This window comes from Leucopleurus acutus (genome assembly GCF_964270905.1).
Source record: "Leucopleurus acutus genome assembly, chromosome: 4".
In the NCBI taxonomy this organism is placed as follows: Eukaryota; Metazoa; Chordata; class Mammalia; order Artiodactyla; family Delphinidae; genus Leucopleurus; species Leucopleurus acutus.
Genome location: NC_139146.1, coordinates 35,854,359 through 35,875,446, shown reverse-complemented (window position 1 = coordinate 35,875,446; position 21,088 = coordinate 35,854,359). Strand labels below are relative to the sequence as shown.

Sequence of the window (21,088 nt, the reverse complement as noted above, 5' to 3'; positions counted from 1 at the left end):
AAATATATTTCAGAACACAAGGCAAATACAGACTTAGGATATTAATTAACTATAACAAGATTCTATATACTAAATTCCTCCTGAGTAAAGTTGAAAGTTACTGAATGGTCATCTCATTCTTTTATCTTTAGGAATTTGGAATTAAGAAGGGACAAGATGAAAAAATGCAGTGATACTTACTGGAAGATGGTGAAATTTTCCATGAAAAAACATAAGAATATTGCTGTAGAGCCTAAGCTAATTGTTAAACATCAAGAAACTTGAAAGTGGTAGGTACCTTTGAAACTTGTAGTTAACCTTATTAGGAATTTGATTAACTCTTTGCCTTAGGAGTTGGTGAAATGTTTTGTTTAAAATTTATCTACTGGGAAGTATTATGAAAACTCTTAGAGACAAAATGCAATATTATCAGTGCATATGGGGAAAATACATTCATCAATCTGGTTATCCTCTTATTGGCACAGAACATAGCAATGAAACAGAAGAGAAAATATCAGTGTGGATGAGACACAATGGCAGAGACGACTCATTGCCCATAAATATCTGAATGCCTCTTTTCCCTTCTATAATAGAACTCCTGAGTTTAGCTGGTCACATTGCTGTCCAAATACAGACTTTTTTTCCGAGTCTTCTTTGCAACTAGTTGAAGCTATGTATCTAAGTTCTGGCCATTAAGAGGTGAGCAGAAATGATAAATGCTTCTTGTAACTGTTCCCTGAAAAGAAATGGACACTTGTACCTTATTCTTTCCCCCTTCCCATTGGATGACAAACAGTGAAAGTTGGACTCATGGATGAAAGGCATACGCTGAGGACAGCAGTTACCCTGCCAGCTCTGGAATTCCCATGCTGCACTGCTGGTTAGAGAGAAATAAAAATCTATCTCATTTAGCCCTTGGGTTTGAGGGCTCTTTGCTATTTCAGATCACCTTGTGCCATAACTAATTCAACATTTCATGAATTCTCAGCAAGAACTGCACACATTATGATGTATATTTCTCTTTCAGCTCTCTGTCATTGTGTATATGTGTATGTGTGTGTACGTTTGGGGGTTTGTATGTTTGCTAAGTTGTCATTTAAAATCTATTTCTGGGACTTCCCTGGTGGCCTAGTGGTTAAGAATCCGTCTTGCAACTCAGGGGACGCCAGTTTGATCTCTGGTCGGGGAACTAAGATCCCACATGCTGCGGGGCAACTAAGCCCGTGCACCACAACTAGAGAGAAGCCTGCGCACGGCAACAGGAGCCCGTGTGCCGCAATGAAAGATCTCATGTGCCACAACTAAGACCTGATACAGCCAAAAAATAAATAAATAAATATTTTAAAAATATACATATATTTCTTACAGTAGGTCATAGGCAAAAAAGTTTAAAGAACACTAATATGGAAAAAATATATAAGAAAGTCTTGTTTCTTGTGCAGTGGCAAAAGAAGAAAAAAGAAATTGTATACAATACTTGCTTTGAGAACATGCATTATTCAAGACATCCTAGATAATTTCTCCTTATTTTAAAATTTGTTTTCATAGCAGGAAAGTGCCGTCTTTCAAATTTTGATGTTAGAAACAAATCTTTCATACTAAAGCTACTAGAGCGATTATTTTGATATTTACCTACGAAAGTTACTGACAGTAGTGTGGAGGCTGGAGATACTGTGAGGGAGAAACTGTTCAACTTACTGTGCTCTATTAACCTCACACCATTCTTAGCCACTATGTCTCAGACACGTTTGAAAGTCTGATGGAAAGAAAAACTTCTCTGGAATAATGCCCCAATCCTATAGCCACACAAAATCCGGCATATAGTTACAGAGCAGCACACTGCACACCTCAAAGCTTCCTAAATTAAGAACACCTAATTCTCATTTCATGAAACAGAAATTTACACCTTTAAATAATTGCAAAATAATCAAGGATGAAACAGTTCAATCTTATTTGTTGTAATTAGTTGGAGAATACACAATACAATCAGGGATATATTACATTTGCAACAAATGATGATCTATACAGTTCTAATTTAATGAGCAATTATAGGTATGCTACCAAATACCTGGTCAACACTTTCGAGTGCCTATTGGTTACTGCTTTGTTTATTAGAGTGCACAAATTTTGGGTCATGTGATTGAGACGTTTGTCAGGAGGTTCAGGTGGTGTGAAAATTTAATATCAACTAATAATCTAGGAGATAAAGCATCTTCTGAGTTATTTCTCAATAAATCTTTCTCTATTAAAGACTGTGGTCAAGCATAACTGATGATCAATCATATAGACATTGAAGTATTTCCAAATACTAAGATGGGCTATGCTATTTCTGTTTCACTCTCTTCTTAGAAGATATTGAAATGAATAGAGTTAATAACTATCTCTTTGGGTTATTTTAGAGAGCTCTGACTGACAAAAATTCCAACTCTTCCCTCCTGCTACTTACTACTGCTTTCTAGTAGTGTAGGGATTTATTGGAGTTTGAGTTGCACCCTGGTGATCTAAGGAAATTTAATGAGCTGTCATATTTAATGAATCAATATACCAAAAATAAAACTTTTAAAGAGTAAATTAGTATAAAATCTTATCATAAATCAAACTTCAATTATTTATTTTCACCAAATTTGAACAAGCCCTCTTATTAAAAATGTCAAGGTATCATATAGAAATAGGAATTAAAATCCATCATTACCTGGACTGTGGCCTTTGGAAGCCATGCAAAAGAAATAAATATCTTTTCCTTAAAGTTAAAACCAGCAAAACACACCATCAGATATGTAGCCAAAATTCGTATCAATACTGCAATGCCCAGGGTGGCAATACAAAGGCCTGTAAGAAATACTCAGTTTTTAGACATAATGAAATACTGGGGGAAAAATTGAATCACATGGTTACTGATTCAGAACTCTTTCAACAGAAGTCTAAAAACATTCACAAAATTAAAAAGACAAAAATGGCTAGGCATAATTTATCAAAACATCAATATTAAGGATCAATCAGATCACTTGTTTAAAAGAAGGTATTTCCCCTTGATTTTTTTTTAGTAAAATGCAAAAGATTTATTTGCTCTGAGAGAAACCAGAATATTCTCTTAAACTGAAAACAGAAATTAAACATATTTTAATTTCTAAAAGGAGATTTGAATGTTCTTTTAAGCTTTATAGCAAGAAACACACTTTCTTCCATGCATTTATTTAACAAGAATTTATTCAATAACTATGCATGGCAGGATCTGGACTAGGTACTAGTATCCAAAAGTGTATAATGTACAGACTCTACTTCTATGAACTTCAAAGACAGAGGAAGACAGAAACATAAAAAACAAATTAATATACTATAAGGTAAGTACAGTATAAGCATACTGGTAAGAGGGCACAGAAGAGGAAAAAATTATTATTTTCATCAAAGTGGTTGAGAATTCTTTACAGAGAGTATAAGACCAGAGGCGATATTCAAAATATTTATGAGCCAATATGGGGGCAATCAGCCAATCAGAACAGAGCTCGCTGGGCAGTGACCAATCAGAACAGACAGTGGCAGTCTACAGCTGTTTCATCATACTGGTGTGTACACTGACAGCCCATTAGCCCTGGTTTTCATATACAGCTACTGCATTCAGTCAGCATTTAGAATCCTTTGCTGGTAAAGTTAAGTTCATCCTGAAGTGCAAAATAAAGGATTGTGACTTGGCCGCTGCAGGCTACTGGAATCTGAGAAAGGCACAGCTAAAGTGACTGCTAAGTTACAGGATGATTTTTTTTAAAGTAACATTTGTTGAGTATTTACTCTGTGCCAGGTTCTGTACTAAGCTTTAAGTGCATTACTTTACTTAATCCTTACAACCTGTGGGGTAATTCCTGTCATTTTACAGTTGAAAAAAGTGAAGTTCAAAAAGGATAAACAACTTTGTCAAGTTCAAAAGGCTGGGTAAAAGGGATAGACACTGCAGGAGGCTCTACTGTAAATCTGCAATATTTTTTTTTACCGAAAAGTTTTGTGGCTTTTTGTTGGAGGATATTTCTCCCAGGTTGGTAGATTTTCAAAAATATTTGTTGCTGAAGTACAAGATACAAAAGAGATGATCCCATTCCCAGGAGGGAACATTGAAGGTTTGGGGAGAAGATAAAGAGGAAGTTTTAGACACACTGAGTTTTAAGTTTTGTGGGATTTATAAGTGGTGATGTCCAATCAGCCACTGGATTTATAGATTTAGAGATAAAGATTTTGGAATTACATAGTTTATAATCAAAGTCACTGAGTGTAGATGAGCTCAAGGAAGTGATAAAAGAGCGAGAAGCATAGAAGGTTTTGGAAAGAACTTTGAGGAGGAGCAGCGCTTAAGCCATACATACGGTAAAGACTCAAAAGGCACCGGAAAATATGAAATTTCAGACTTCAATGTAAAAGTGTTTTAAAGAGGTCAGTAGTATTAAGTGCAATAAAGACTGGTAAGTATTCAGTGGATTTAATAATATAACCTTGGTAAGAGCAGGGTTGGTTGTGTGATGGGGCAGAAGCTAAACTGAAATGTACTGAGGAAGGGAATGAGAACTGAAATGGAAAAGGGGAATATAGACACCCTTCTGGAAAAGTTTGAAAAGAGCAATAGAGAGATAGAGTGGTAGGTGAGGGGGGAAGTGAAATGGAGGAAGGATATATATATATATATATCTTTCATAAATATATGTGTGTATATTTATTTAACTTTGATTGTGATAAAATACACATAAAAATTACCATCCCGATCATTTTAAAATGTGCAGTTCAGTAAGAATTAAGTTAAACATTTATATTTTTGTGCAAAAAATATCTAGAACGTTTTCATCTTGTAAAACTGAAACTCTGTACCTATTAGACAACAAATCCCCATCTCCCCTTTCCCAAAACCACTGGCAACCATCATTCTATTCTCTATTTCTATGAATTTGACTCATATAAGTAGAATCACACAGTAGTGTCTTTTTTTTTTTTTTGGACCTTGTTAATTTTCTCTATTGTTTTCTACTTTGTTGATTTCTTTTTTTTTTTTAATTGAAGTAGAGCTGATTTACAATGCTGTGCCAATCTTGGCTATACAGCAAAGTGACTCAGTTATACACATACAGACATTCTTTTTTTATATTCTTTTCCATTATGGTTTATCACAGGATAATGAATATAGTTCCCTGTGCTATACAGTAGGACCTTTCTGTTTACCTATTCTATTTGCAATAGTTTCCAACTGCCAACCCCAAAGTCCCAGTCCCTACCTCCCCCTTGGCAACTACAAGTCTGTTCTCTATGTATATGAGTCTATTTTTGTTTTGTAGATAGGTTCATTTGTGCCATATTTTAGATTCCACATAGTAGTTGTCTTTCTATGATTGGCTTATTTTACTTAGTGTAATGTCTTCCAGGTTCATCCATGTTATAGCATGTAGCAGAATGGAAGGATATTATTTTAAGTTAGAGATTAAAGTCTGTTTAACTTCTGAAGAGAAGAACACTGTGACAAGGATATTTGAGGATGAATAAGAAAAAGGGAAGAATCTATGTGTAAGATCCAGAAAGAGGTGGCAGGGGATGGGATCCCTAGTATGGACGGAAGAATATTGTGATGCAAGGAAAGGAGGAAATAATGAGTATATGTGTATAAATTAATTTTTAAGTGAAGTGCTATGAATTAAGAGAGTTTTAACATAATGGCTTTCAAATGTGTGAATGAATAAAAGAATGAATTAACAAACATTTTTATTCTATGGGTACATATTATAGAACTCACTATTTATCTTTAAAATTCTGGCCCTTGATCAGGGTAAGGCTAGATGAACATTTTTATCCTTGGAAAAACACTTTAAGGCCTGCATTTTATTGATGGCAGTCAGCAGTGTCACTTTTCTTTACAAGGAACAATATTTAAAGGTATAAAATTTACTGTCTTAGATTGACAAACATTATTTTCTAACGAACTGCTCTAAAAGACTTAGCTCGTTACCTTTCTATATAATTGTGACAATGGGAACCACTGAACACACACCTACTAAAGATATTTCAACTGAATATAAGAAGAGTTGATTTTAGCAAAATTCTTACCTACAGTTTCTGGTCTGAGAGCTGTAATGGCTACCTCTGCTCCAATCAGTCCAAAGAGAAGGGGCTGAAAGATGAACCAGGCAACTGCTATAACCTTTTCAACATCTGCCTAAAAGGAACACACACACACACACAAACAGACTTTCATTATATGAATTTAGAAGTTCTAAGAATTTTATTAATTTGAAATTTGAGTCAATTTGGCCTGAGATAGCCTTTACCTCTGTAGCATCTATAAATAAGAAGTTAGCTAGAAGAGAGCAAAAAATTGCGCAAAGATATTTCTAACACAATTAAGATATATGCACTTTAGTGTTGGTTTACAAGTAAATGTTAATTATAAAGAGTTTTACAAAGTAATCTTAGGACTTCTGCTGCTGAATACACAATCTGTGTGTATGTATTATAATGAATAATATTATATTAATTATATTATTATTACATTATTGCATAGTTTAAAATTTTGTTAATTTTCATTCAACAATATGATTTAAAGACCTTATATCAGTGCATATATCTAGATATTCACCTCGTAACTGCTGCATAGTAATCTGTGGTATGGGAGTACCATAGTTGATTAAATCATTTCTTTATCAATAGGCCTTTAAGTTGTTTCCAATTTTTTCTTTATAAAAAAATACTGTTTGTGGATATCTCAAATCACGCACAAAGATAAAATCCAGGTATAACAAAGTGCTGTGCCAGTTATTAATTTATTGCCCTTTGGCTCCAAATCTGCCTTTCCTTGTTTCTCTGCAGAAAATGGAGCTGGGCCCTTTAAACATTTCACCTTTGCCAGCTGGTACCATATTAAGTATTGTCAGTAGAAGGTGCTGAAATCTATTGCAAGAGAAGGAACTCTTCCTGGTTTCTGTGGCTCTTCCCAGCAAGGTCTTCCAGCACAAGGCTCCTGCAGTCCAGGTGGCTTCTCCAGTGCCAGGGTCTTGCAGTGCATGGTGCTAGCAGCTTTCCCCAGCCTACACCTGGGGTGGTTTCGTAGCCACCTCCCTTGGGCCATATACCTCCCCATGCACTTAGAGGGTGGATTTCCTATAAGTTTGGAGAGTAGATTTCTAGTAAATTTTGTAGGTAGGGCACCATGGTGATCTCTGTGTCACCCAGTGAACCAAGGCTCTAACAAGGTCTGGATTCTCAGCCCTGGAGGAGGGAGTAGTGAGGTGAGGAGGAGAGGTGGAAGGGTGTGCTGTATCTCAGCCCTAGGAGTTTATAGCTGCTATTCCTATATTATTTAGGGGTCTCTTTACATCTTACAAGCCAATCCCTTGTTAACTGATCCCCAGGATGGTTAATAATAAACTTCCCTATTCCAGTTACTATGTGATTTCTCTTTCCTTAGGAGACCCTATTTGATATAAGCATAACTTTATAACACATAATGCAAACATCCTAGGAAAAGACTGACACAATTGACCATGCAAAACTAAAATGTCTGTGGCAAAATAAACCATAAAAAAGACAGTGACAAACCAGGAGAAAATAACTGTACTATGTGTAACAGAATAAGGAACAATGTCTAATCAATAAGAAAAAGATAGAGACCCTAGTAGAAAAATGGGCAATGCATATGCACAAGTAATTGTACAAGAAGAAACACAAATGGCCAAAAACCCTGAGACACTGAAACTCAGTAATTAGAGAAACACAAATTAAAATGATATACCATCTTTTGGGGGGAGGGGGTAATCACATTGAAAAAAAAAACACTAAAAAAGTTTTAACAATGTAAAGTATTTGTAAGATTGTATAATTGAATCTTTGTAAGATTCAATTTGTAAGATTGAATAATTGGTAGGAGAGCAAACTGACAACGCTTTTTTGGAGGGCAATTTAGCAGTACCCAGTACAGTACCTATGAATTTACATTTAACAGATTTTTTCAGTCAACATTAAGAATCTTTATTTTGGGGGACTTCCCTGGTGGCACAGGGTTAAGAACCCGCCTGCCAATGCAGGGGACATGGGTTCGAACTCTGGTCCGTGAAGATCCCACATGCCGCAGAGCAACTAAGCCCGTGTGCCACTACTGAGCCCGTGAGCCGCAACTACTGAGCCCGTGTGCCACAACTACTGAAGCCCGCGTGGCTAGAGCCCATGCTCCACGACAAAGAGAAGCCACCACAGTGAGGAGCCTGCACACTGCAACGAGGAGTAGCCCCATCTTGCTTCAACTAGAGAATAGCCCGCACACAGCGACAAAGACCCAACGCAGCCAATAAATAAATACTTTTTTTTTTTAATCTATATTTTTGGACCACATTTTTACCCTTACAATTACATGTTCTTAAGGATATGCACTTCCATATATGTATGGAATTCCGACAAAGGAGGATTACATTGTTTCTTTATTTTCTTCAGTTATTATTTCTGATATGTTTATTAGGGTGAAGATTCTATTTCCTCTTAGCTTATAAAGACAGCATCTGTGAGGGGATTTGTTGATTTTTTTATATAATTCTATTCCTCTATCATGAAAAAACAGTTGTTTCTACATCATAAGGAATCAGATGATGAATGAGGTTCAAATTCTGCCACCCACTAACTGCAAGCCACTTGCCCTTAGCACCTCATTTTTCTCATCTGTAAAATGAGAGGTTTATATTAGAAAACATCCAAGATCTTTTATCATTTAATGACAATGACTAGTTCTGCCCCAACAGGTCCAGTTGCCACCCTTCCACATATCTTTAAATTTTACTTTCGAATTTAATTTTTAGAGTATATCATAGCTAAAACTAAGACTTTGATACCCCCAGTTGTAAAGAACAAAATTCAACTATATTAACTTTAGGTTACTTAGCCTTTTGTTGCCAGGACTAATTGTTTAAGGAAGGTCCTCAAAAATATTTCATGTATTCAGAACTCCAATGAGAGCAGAAGTCCTAAAGAGTTTTCTCTATCAAATTATTTTTACTTCTAAACTGTAGACTAAAGACATGATTTGTATTTTGACTGTAACATTTTAGACTAATTGAACATCAGATATAGGCTTACATATTATATAATTTAAGAAAGGGAGAAGAGTCACAATGTATCTTCTTGTGGCTTTTCATAACTTCAAAAACAAAATGAATTTATTTATAAAGAAAATGGAGGTCTTCCCTGGTGGCACAGTGGTTGAGAGTCCGCCTGCCAATGCAGGGGACACAGGTTCGTGCCCCGGTCCGGGAAGATCCCACATGCCGCGGAGCGGCTGGGCCCATGAGCCATGGCCGCTGGGCCTGCGCGTCTGGAGCCTGTGTTCTGCAACGGGAGAGGCCACAACAGTGAGAGGCCCGCGTACCGCAAAAAAAAAATAAAAAAATAAAAAGAAACTGGAACCATAGAATAAGCTAAGTATAAAAGAAGATGAGCCAAGGGGAATGAAGACTGTGTTGTCCATTGAAAGGTAAGGCCACTTTATACATCTCTATGCATCAATGGTAAGAATCTTCAAAACTATAAATCACTTTCAAGGATGGACAAAAGGAGAAAGTTAAGAGAAATGAAGGTTTCATCATGGGTTAAATACCTATGTAAGTGGACACTTCTCAGACTGAACAATTCAAGATTCAGAAGATCCAAAATATAACAGAAAACAAAATCCCATAACTATAAAGGTCATCTAGAAGCACTGAATTTGAAAATAGATGAAAAAATAGATGACAGGCCCAAGAAAGGTGAGTGCATTTGAATAAAGTAAGACAAATGGCAAGATTAATGATTATATGGAAGACCAAGCAGAAAAGTAAGAAATAACATCAGAAACTACAGGCACAAATGAATTTTATAAAATATTTTAGCTTTTCAAAGTATAACTCAACAACAGTATTACTGTAGCACTATTGAGTTTACAAGTGCTTCATTTCCATTTCCCCAAACAACAGCCACAATTCTTTAGATGTTATTATTAGTCTCTTCATATTACAGTTGAGAAAACTGAGTATTAGAGAAGGTAGGTGACATTTGGGGGATTATACAGCTTGAAGCAGGATTGGAATCCGAGTCCCCATAACTTAAATTTTATGTTCTTTATATAATGTTGTGCTGCTCTGGAGGGTGTCTGCCACATAATTGATTCAATGAAGATTCTTTTGCTTTCCTTTCTTTAGGGAACCAGTTTGATGTATTCACATTGTGTGTTCTCATCCTGACTCTGCCACTTACTGGCTTTGCGACTTTAGGCAGTCTATCTAGTATCTCTAAGCCTTGGTGTCCTCATTTGTAAAATGGTCTGATATCTACCTTTCAAGGTTATTGTAGAGAATACATGAGATGACATATGTAAAACTTTACAAGAAAGACATCTTTAAGGAAAAAAAAAACTATTGAGGAAAGGTCCTAATAAGAGATTCATAGATCTGACCACATTAAAGTATATGATATTTGAGTGTAAAAAATGAACAATATAAAATGGCACAAAAATCTAACTTCATATGTATAGATGTGTGTATACACCACCAGGTGGTTCTGATGCATTCTCAAGTTTGAGAAACACTATTCTAAGCTGATGAGGGTGCAATGAGATAGGTACTTCATATATTACAGTGGAAAAGTAAATGGATACAACTCTAGAAAGCCATTTGGTAATGCATGTCAAAAACCTCAAAATGTTCATATTATTTGACCCCAAAATTTCACTGTTAGAAATCTGGCCTAAGGAATTGATCAGAAATTGAATTTCAGCATAATTAAAAATAGCAGAGACTAGAAATCACCTAAATATTTAACTATAAGGAAATGGTTTTAAAAAATTATGGGGCATCCCTATGTGTGTGTGTATGTGTGAGTATGTGTGTTGTGTTTTGTGTGTGTGTGTGTAGATAAAGAGATATACACAGGAGAGTAACCAGAGGTAAATATGAAAACAAGGTACCTAGTTCTTTCTCTGGGTTGTGGATTACATCGACCTTCTATGTACTCAACCAGGCTGCAGGTAATTCAGGCAAAGTTATGACAAATGCATTCAAACAGATGCTTTGTTTCGGGTTTAACAATATTTTCTATATAACCCACACTATATTCTGGAGAATAGCACAACTGAAACTCATCAGAGTTTCCCTTTCCCTCTTTGTCCTTCTATGCCCACAGCCAGTGACCACTTGTAGTAGGGATCAGTCTCCCCTTTGATTTCCCTGTTGCTAAAACTATTGCCCTATTCCAAATGACATGACTCTTTTTTGTTGTTTTTTAAAATCCTATCATTTATGAACTTAATTTTAAATTGCAAAGTGTAGAAGTATAACATTTTTAATATATGTGATATGTGTTATTCAAATAGATGTCAAAATATAGAAATGTGTCCTGTGTAATAATGCTACAGTTGTATTATAAGGGTAGTACCAGTCGCTTTGGATTCAAACCTGAGCTTAAATCCCAGTGCCACTTTTTAAATTTTGTGACCTCGGACATGTTTTAGAACATGTCAAGTTCTTCTGATTTACAGTCTCTATAAAATGGAAATGGTAATACTTTTTCAGTTTCTTTTGTGAAAGTAAGTGAGAATACTCACTTAGTGCCTTGTATAAGGCCTTACAGAGTGGCAGTAACATTTATTAGTTCCTTTCCCTCCTTTTACCCATGACAGGATAATATGAGCTGGTTGTTAATTTTTGAAAATTTTTAAGAGGTGACAACAGATAGCATTTTCCAGTAAAATTCAATTTGAAGAAACTTACTATAAGTGTATTTGAAATTTTTCCTGTTGAATAAATGAACGGAAATAAGCCAAAATACTTAAATAGCTTACAGAGCTGTTGGCTTTAGGTAGAGGAATTGTAAACGATTTTTTCTTTCCTTTGCTTTCTGACTTGTTTTTATTTCCCAATATTTTAAAATGAGCGTATAGTACTTTCATACTCAGAAAGAAAACTAATTTTATTTAAAAATTATTCTCTTTAGTAATTTATTTCTTTTAATACTGACAAATGTTTACAATTAAGAAGTTAAGGGACAGATTCCAGTCTCAGTCACTATTTGCCTGCAACCTCATGAGCAACTCCAAGTAAGAAGCACCCACCTGAGCCAAGTCTATCCACAGAAATGCAAGACAAATGAAAACAAAACAAAATGGTTGTTTTAAGTCATTAAACGTTGAGGTAATTTGTAACCCAGCAACTGACAACTGAAATAAAAAATATTTACAACAGCAAAAAAGAAACCAAACAATATACAAAAAAAAGAAGTTAAGGGACAGTTTGTAGAATGCTAACGGCTGGCAAACTTCCCAGGTGTCGGATAAGGGGTCACAATGCAACTTTAGCTGCATCCCTTTACTGGGTGAAAACTGTGTCCTTGGTCCTGAGGCAAAGGAGTAGATCAGAGAGCTTCAAGGAGCAGGTGTATTAGTCCGCAGCCCAGATTAGGGTGGAAGACAGACAGTGGTGAGTCCTCAGAGAGAAGCAAGGGAGGCAGCACAGCCCTTTGTCCCAAGCTGAGATTGGACAGAAGACTGCCCACGATACAGGACAACCTTGCCTCAGCCCTCAAGAAAAGGGAAGCCATAGAAAAACAAATGTTTGATAAGAGCAAAGGCTTATGAGAGATGAGGGATGACAGGAGTACCCAATTTATATGAGGAAGTTTGTTTACTTTTTAGCTTTGTTCTTGTTCAATGTTATATGAAATCAGAAAGTAGAACTGAATAATATAGGTGCTGCTGAAAAGAAAAAAAGTAGACCACCTGAAAGCCTTACAGCCAAGCCTCTGACAGGGCAACAAACCTAGGTGCCCATCTGGTGTCTAGAGCAGGGTTTCAAAGGGACTCTCCTTTTCCTCGAAGTCCAATCCATCTCAGCTCACTTTCTTGTGGCCTCAGTACCCTTGTTCACACAAGGCTCCAGGAGCCCCTTCCAATCCTTCCCTCCTCTAAAGCAAGATGATTCACACTTATACTTGTCCTAATTTTATAATCACAGTTAGAGAATGAATGGAAGCCTCCTATCTGAATGCTATTTACCCACAAGGAAATTCTATCTCTAGTATATCTCTGCAGAGATTCCCATAATTGAATATGATTATTTATCTAATCTCAAGATTTATAACCTTCACATGTTTCCATATGGCATTATATTAAGCTTAATTATTTTGAGCAGTTGTCTTTAGGTTTTCCAAAAGGATATATCTGCATTTAGTTTAGGTCACATACATCTAATTTCTTTATTAAACAGAATAGCACATGACCCTGCCAAGTTCAAATCTATAAAAATGTATTTTAAAATTAAAATAAATAAATGGCAATCAGCTGATTTCCATAATACATATTAAGAAAACAGATAACCTTAATGATCTTGAAACTTGGTAAGGAAAACCAAAACAATCTTATAAAAAACAGGCACAAGCTTTTGAATACACTGGCAAGTAAACATATGAAAAGATGATTAGTTTCACTCATAAAGAAATGCCACCAGATCAGCAATGAGATACATTTTTCACCCATCAGATTGGCACAATATCTGAAGACTGAAAATAGATCAGAGAAGCAGATTCTCTCACATACTGTTGGTGAGAATGTACATTGGTACAGTCTTTTAAAAGGGCAAATTGATATTATCAAAAGTAGCAGTGTGCACAGTCTTTCAAAGAGCAATCCTATTTCTAGAAATGTATCCTATAGATAAACTCAGTAATATGCTATAACATTAAAATTTTTCTCATTTTAATATTTCTGAAATTAGGATATCAGTTTAATTGGCAGCATTCTTTTTCTTCCTTGATAGCATGTAAAATAATAATAAGACTGGATAGTGCCTTAGAGTTTACTGAATATAGTATATGTAAGGGCATTTTATTGAAGCACTTTTTGTCTTAGCAAACTAGAAACAATCTAATGTCTATTAGTAGGAGACTGATTAAATAGAGTATAGCACAGCTATACAATGCAGTACTCTGCAGCCCTTACAAAGGATAAGGAAGGCAGCATGGAAATAGAACCATGGTATGCTTTAAGTAAGTAAATATGTTTTTTTTTTCCTACTTAAAGATGTATTTTTTGTTTGTTTGTTTTGTTTGTTTTTGTTTTACGGTACGCGGGCCTCTCACTGTTGTGACTCTCCCGTTGCAGAGCACAGGCTCTGGACGCGCAGGCTCAGTGGCCATGGCTCACGGGCCCAGCCGCTCCGCGGCATGTGGGATCTTCCCGGACTGGGGCACGAACCCGTGTCCCCTGAATCGGCAGGCGGACTCTCAACCACTGAGCCACCAGGGAAGCCCAGTAAATATGTTTTAAGTAAAGACCTTAAGTTCTAGATTCGTATGTAAGGGGAAAAGGATGTGCGTGTGTGAACTTGGACATACATTTACAAATGTATAGAAAATAGCTTTTATGATTAAATAATTTCATTAATTTGATGTTAAGAAAGTATCTGGAAAGAAAAAATTAATCTGATCAGAAAGTGATCATGAGCAGAAGAACTTAAAATGAATTCACCTTTGCGCTGGCCCATCCCTTGCCTGCAAGGAAAGCCAGGACCAGCGTGCACAGTCCTCCTGCCCCAGGGAAACCAAAATACATGCTGCTGAACACAGCCAGCACAGACAGCCCCAAGACCAGGAATGCTCTCTTCCACACGAGCTTGTCCTAGAGGAGGAGAGAGGTTGGTTAGCTCAATTATTTCATATAACTGATTGCTAACTATTGGTTTTTCCATAGTCAGGACTTAGTAGAAAATAAAAACGTCTGTGTCTGAGCATATAAATGCATGACAGAACATTTACTTTCTTTTCCTTAGTAAAAGTAGAGTTAGCACATGTACAGATGTTAGGTGCCTCTCCCAGGAATACCAGTTATCCTTCTCTGCAGTTATCAAAGCAGAATTTCACAGGGCTAAATGCAACAGCAGAAACAAGCACATAGGCTTTAGGGACAGAGAGACCAGGGATAAAATTTCAGCTTTTACACCACTGACATATGTAGTTGGCCATATTACTTAAGCTCTTCAAGTCTTCTTTCCTCGTTCCCTAAAGCAGTTACATCCCAGGGATTCTGTGAAGGCTAAAGATATGATATCTCTATTATTTTTAGGTTCTCTGTTCACTCTTTAATTTGATACTCTCCTGGTTTTTCTTTCTAAATCCTTGAATACCAAGAAGCTTTAAGAGGCTGTAGACAGAGTAGTTTTTCGTTGTTGATTTGTTTTCAACTTTTTATTCTATATTGGAGTATAGCTGATTAACAACGTTGTGATAGTTTCAGGTGCACAGCAAAGCGACTCAGCCATACATAGACATGTATCCATTCTCCCCCAAACTCCCTTCCCTTCCAGGCTGCCACATAACACTGAGCAGAGTTCCCTGTGCTACACAGTAGGTCCTTGTTGTTGATTTTTAAAGTCTCAGAAATGTGTACCTCTTTCCTTTCACTTTTCCGTTTGGCCTTTTAAACTTCTTGATTGCTTTAGAAGGCAGGCAGGCTTTTTAGAAGTGCTTGGCTTGGAAGCGTGCAGGCTCTGGCGGTGGGTTACCTGAGTTCATTCCCAGCTCCACTGCTTTCTAGCTACGTGACTTTGTTTCAATCATTTCTCCGTAAGCCTCAATTTCCTCATCAGTAAAATGCTCATATTAACAGTACTCTTTTCATGAGTTATTGTATGGAGTGCACTAGATCAGCACTTTCCAACAGAACATTCAGTGACGACAGAAACTTCTGTATCTGCATTGTCTACGGTAGTGTTCTGTATCTGCGATGGTCACATGTAGCTAGTGGCTGCTATATTGAACTAGTGGCACTTTATTGTACATACCACGTCATTTTATACACAGTAAACAACAAAATGTAAGCTATCATTTTTCTCTTTACTTTGCTGTTTAATTAGAAAATCCTATAACTTTCTATTATGCATTCATAAAATCTACAATCTACAATTGAAGCTTTTTGCGCACAGTAAAAATTCAAACTAACATACATTCAAGTAATGTTAATATTAATGTTCTTACGTACAGTTCTACTTTAGTTAAGTTTCTAATTCCATTCAAAATGCTCTGAAATCTCAAAATAATGCCAGTTCTTCTAGGAAAAAAAAAAGACTTTTATATGTTTATCTAAGAGACAAGGGGAGTAAAGGAAAACAAACAAAACCTTTGTTTATTAAGAAATCACTGTGTACAGTAAAAGACTTTGATATCTTTGGTGAGAAATGTTGAACTATATGATATGAGATGATAAGGTCTGTCTATTTGATAGTACTAGAATCTAAGGTATTTTGGGACTTCCCTGGAGGTCCAGTGGTTAAGACTTCGCCTTCCAATGCAGGGGATGTGGGTTCAATCCCTGGTCGGGCAGCTAAGATCCCACATGCCTCGTGGCCAAAAAACATAAAACAGAAGCAATATTGTAACAAACTCAATAAAGACTTAAAAAAAAATGGTCCACATCAAAAAAAATCTTTAAAAAAAAGAATCTAACGTATTCTGATACTAAAAAAAGAGGCCCCCAAAGCCATTTTATATCTTGATTTAGTTGAGTATTATGAGTAATAATAAAATTTAAAAAATTAAGATAAATAAAAAGACATATTGTATTATTTTAGAATTGATGTTATTTGTTTTACAGTGAAGTTTGAAGTATACAGAATATAAATTAGAGAAAAAAATTCCAGGACTGCATTAAAAATCTTATACATCCAGCTCTCTTCATAAATCTCATGGACAGCACTAATATTGCAATGAGCAGTTTTAAAATGGGGGGCCATTTTCTAAATCACTAATTCACATCAGCTTTCAGGGGAGTGTTCTAGAATGCTCCTCCAATGACATGTTAGAACACGACTTACCCACAGATTATTTCTTTTACCTGGTCACTGCTTGGAAAATACTGAATAAAAAATCCAAGAAGCAATCCAGCTGCCATACCAACTACCACCTCCAAAACTCCTTTGAGGACATTAAAAACCGTGGAGCCTTAAAAAAAACATAAAAAGAAAAACTTGAGACAGAATTCTAAATCCATAAATGCACAGACGGTAATCATTAACATAAAGAGTCTAGTTGTATAGAAGGAAAATGTACAGATCTTTCCTGCTTTCCATATTCTTAAAACGTCTAATAAAATGGGCCTCCATTAAGAAAGGTATGCATATTATTGGAGATAAATTTAAAAATAGGCATAAGCTATGATTTGTGTACTTTTTTCTATGTTTACTTCAGTATAAATTTACATAATTTATTATTTACTAAGAAAATATGAAAGATAAAATTCATAAATCAGGTCTAATTTGTTCTACTGTATTACATGCATAGGCTGGGTGAGCAGACAGACCTAGTATTCAAACTGCCATTTAAGAGCCTGATTTTTTAATAATAAATGCATATTGATTTTAGTAGCTATATACAGAATACAGTAACTTAAGAATTTGGCAATAAAAGTAAAATCTTTTCTTACTACAATGAACGTAGGGGACTTACTCCTTCTCGAATGTTATTTCTAAGATTAAATCTGAAAATAAATTATTTTTGAAATTGCTCTTGGAAGAGTCTTTATTTGTTGCTTAGCTTCTTCGAAATATCACAATATAGAGGTAAGTAAACTATATTTTCCCCCATAGCAAACAGGATTTAGGAAACTTTAATTTAAAAAAATCTTTGCTAGCACATTGTGCAGAAAATTATATTAATATTGCTCAATATATAAAGCCATCCTCACAAACTGTTCTAAGAAAATATGTACTAACCAGTTATGTGGTTTCTTGTTATTATAATTTCGGCTACAGCATATGCCACCCCTAACGTATGCCACTTTGGCATAAGGATTATTTTGAGCTGAAGGCAATTGAGAAGAAACATATACAAAATAAGCTCTCAGCCATCTCTCTATTTGCTTTTAAAAGAAGGACATAAATTTGTAAAGCTCTCCCTCTCCCCTCTCCATCAGGAATGACAGAAGTTAACCACTGAGGCCACGTGGAACCCTAATCAGCCCAGGGACAGCACCAGAGGAATCTACATAACAAAGCGCTGAAACCAGCCCTCATCTAACAATAGTTTGCTCGTATATTTGCCTTTCCCCAATTTGTTGCCTCTAAAAGCTCAAAGTCCTTCTCCTTTGTCTTGCACTTCTCTACAAAATCACTGCTCTCCGCTAAGATGCTTTTTAAGCCCCAATTCTAACCACCCCTTGAGTTACTCACCACTGCGTACTCCAGTGTGTAAGCACGACGCACGCACATGCTAGTAAACATTTTCTCTTGTTAAGCTGTCTTTGGTCAGTCTGATTTACAGGGTCCCAGCCAATGAACCTAAGGTGGGTAGAGGCGAAATAGCTTTTCCTCCCCTACGGTTTCTATCATCTCTCTTATTTAAAAGAATAATTACCTCTGTAGTAATTTTACTTAGCTAGGATAGCTCTCTGCTAGGTAATGGTGGGAATGTCAAAAGCATCTAGCTGTGATAGTAGCCTATGTCTTGAGCTAATATGGTAAATAATTTACTATAAATGTGTAGAAAGGAGCCAATTAGTTTCAGTCTCTGATATAGTAAGATTGTTTTTTAAAAAAAATACTTCTTGGGCCCTACCTCTGAAAATTCTGATTCAGTAAATCTGGCAGGGCTTGGGATCCACATTTTAAAGAAGCTCCAGGGGCTTCCCTGGTGGTGCAGTGGTTGAGAGTCCGCCTGCCGATGCAGGGGATACCGGTTCGTGCCCTGGTCTGGGAAGATCCCACATGCCGCGGAGCGGCTGTGCCCGTGAGCCATGGCCACTGAGCCTGCGCGTCCGGAGCCTGTGCTCCGCTCCGCAACGGGAGAGGCCACAGCAGTGAGAGGCCCGCGTACCGGAAAAAAAAAAAAAAAAAAAAAAGAAGCTCCAGGTGGTTCCAAGCAAAAGGCCTAAGGACCACATTTAGTCCACATTTAGTGGGGCAGGGCAGAGGGAATACAGCACTGCTGACTGGGAAGGTTCTGCAGGCAGTCCACAGCTGGCAGCCCTGCAGACCCTCCTGGTTGCCCTCCCTGCCCTGCTCTCCCCATCCCCTGTGATTCTAATGCAAACTGTTGCTCTAAAGCCATGGTTTCCATTCCCAGAAGTTCTAATTTAATTGGCCTAAGGCAGTGCCTACAAGAGTATTTTAAAAAACTCCCCACGTAATTCTAGTATGCAGCTGAGGCTGAGAGCTATTGTTTAAAAGGTGTATAGCAGGAGAACAGTGCAAACATACTTCTGGATAGGTAGAGCAGAGGTTTTTTTTTTTTTTTTTTTATCTGCAAATAAGCACTTTATTATCAAACAGTTCAGCATCAGAACAAGGTTTCCAAAAGAGAAAAAAGTGTAGATTTGACTTAATAGATAAGAGGAAATCCTCACCGGTTCTTGAACAAGAAGGTAACCTTATGAAAGCCATGTTTTTGATAAGATTAATTTAACCAGTGACATATGGCAGGGACTGGATGTAAGGCAACTTTGGGGCAACAGGAAGAGGCAAAGTTCTAGGTACTCAGCAGAAATCATATATAACCCCCCAAAATGGGACAGTAACTATGGTGGAGTGGAAAGGCTAAAAATACATGACTTTCTATGAAGGCGTGTTCCCACTAAATAATCTGAAGCTAAATTTAAGCTACAATTACATTTTGCCAATAATATGAAACTGCAAATCTTATTTCCAACTCTTGGACGTGGATTAAAAAATGAACTTAAATTTATGCTGTGCCAAAGGAGAGTAAAGGTACTGAATAATAGTGGGAGAGAAAAAGATGCCTTAAGTTCTTTTTCATTACTACTTAAAACATAATGCATCCATTTCCAACATATGGTAAGTATGGAAAAGATACCCATTAAAATCATTGCTGCTATTACCCACCAAATGTTAAAACTGTTCCTGTTTTAGAAGAGCGCTCTTCCTCCCACTTGGCCTGCTGTCATTGTGCTCATTGAAAATCTACTCATCCCTTGTGTGAAGTCTCCAAGATTAAACCTTCCCAGAGGCTCCATGTAGAAGCTGTTTTAGTCCTTCTCTAAATCTGCTTTAAGTCCTTTGAATCTCGCCTTACTGCACTTACCAAACTGCTTGAGCAGTCTATGTCTAGAGGGTGAAGCTACTGGTCCCTTCCTAGAATGGAACTAAATCTTGGGAGGTGACTTTTTCCATTTTAATTTGCCTTAATTAATTATCAAGCAACTATGCCATGCTTGTAACACCACAATCTATGTTTCTAGAGTGCAAGAGAACAGCACGTTGTGAACGGATCCCTGTACCTGTGGAAAAGGCCATGCCCAGGCAGGTGTTGAAGCCAGTGATGGCCAGAATATCATCGAAGCTGCCAGCAGCCATGAGTAAGGTCGGGACGCCTTTTTCAACACCATAGCCTCCTTCCTGCAAAAGGAGCATTGAAGGCACCACGACAGCTGGAGATACAGCGCCTAAAACAAAACTAAGCAGGCAGTGCTTTAGGCATTTATGACAGTATCTTACTCATTATTATTATTATTGTTGTTGAAAGTATAATAACCTCTACTCTTTTAGAGGTTACACTTTGGACAACTAAAGTCTTTCAGATGGGAGCAAAGCACCAACCCAGAAACACATACATATATGCAAGTTCTATAGAACACTTTTTTCAAAGTATGGCCATGGATAACCTGTGTTAGAACTACTTAGGCTGCCTAAAAAGTTATGTTTATGGGTGGTAGAGAAGACCTAACGGGGTTAGGCCCCAGGAATCTAACTTTTTTTAAAAACAAAACATTATGGTATGAGGTTTGAAAAACATGGCCACAGACTTTTTGGATTGGAACCCAGTGACGTTAGGCCTTTTACCAGGATTGAGTATGTAAAATAAGACAACAGATTAGAAGGAAAAGGCCATAATGACATTGACAGTGACACTCATAATGGCAGCAGTAGTAACACCAGAAAGCATTTTATAGTGCTTACTACGTGCGGAACACCATTTTAAGCACTTTACATATATTAATTTAATCCTCACAATAACGCCATGAAAAAGCTACAATCATTATCTTTGTTTCGCAAATGAGGAAACTGAGGCACAGAGAGATTAAATAACTGGCCAAAGATTGCATAACGCAAAGTCATAGAGCTGGGATTTGAAT

The 21,088-nt window shown here is 36.7% G+C and overlaps 1 protein-coding gene across 3 annotated transcripts in view; it reads right to left on the bottom strand.

The window, feature by feature from the left end:
- The window catches only part of SLC9B2 (solute carrier family 9 member B2), a gene marked incomplete at its 3' end in the record, with an annotated part of 28,319 nt that overhangs the window by 469 nt on the left and 6,762 nt on the right, over positions 1-21,088 (bottom strand). Inside the window, exons 4-8 of one of the 3 annotated variants that reach the window (XM_082838355.1) lie at positions 20,234-20,409; positions 16,838-16,944; positions 14,477-14,626; positions 6,052-6,160; positions 2,672-2,808 (exon numbers count right to left, since the gene is read on the bottom strand). In XM_082838355.1, coding sequence (XP_082694481.1) covers positions 2,672-2,808; positions 6,052-6,160; positions 14,477-14,626; positions 16,838-16,944; positions 20,234-20,409 — 679 coding nt within the window. The remainder of the gene's footprint in view (positions 1-2,671; positions 2,809-6,051; positions 6,161-14,476; positions 14,627-16,837; positions 16,945-20,233; positions 20,410-21,088) is intronic. The other 2 variants (XM_082838356.1, XM_082838357.1) reach the window with 2 other exon arrangements.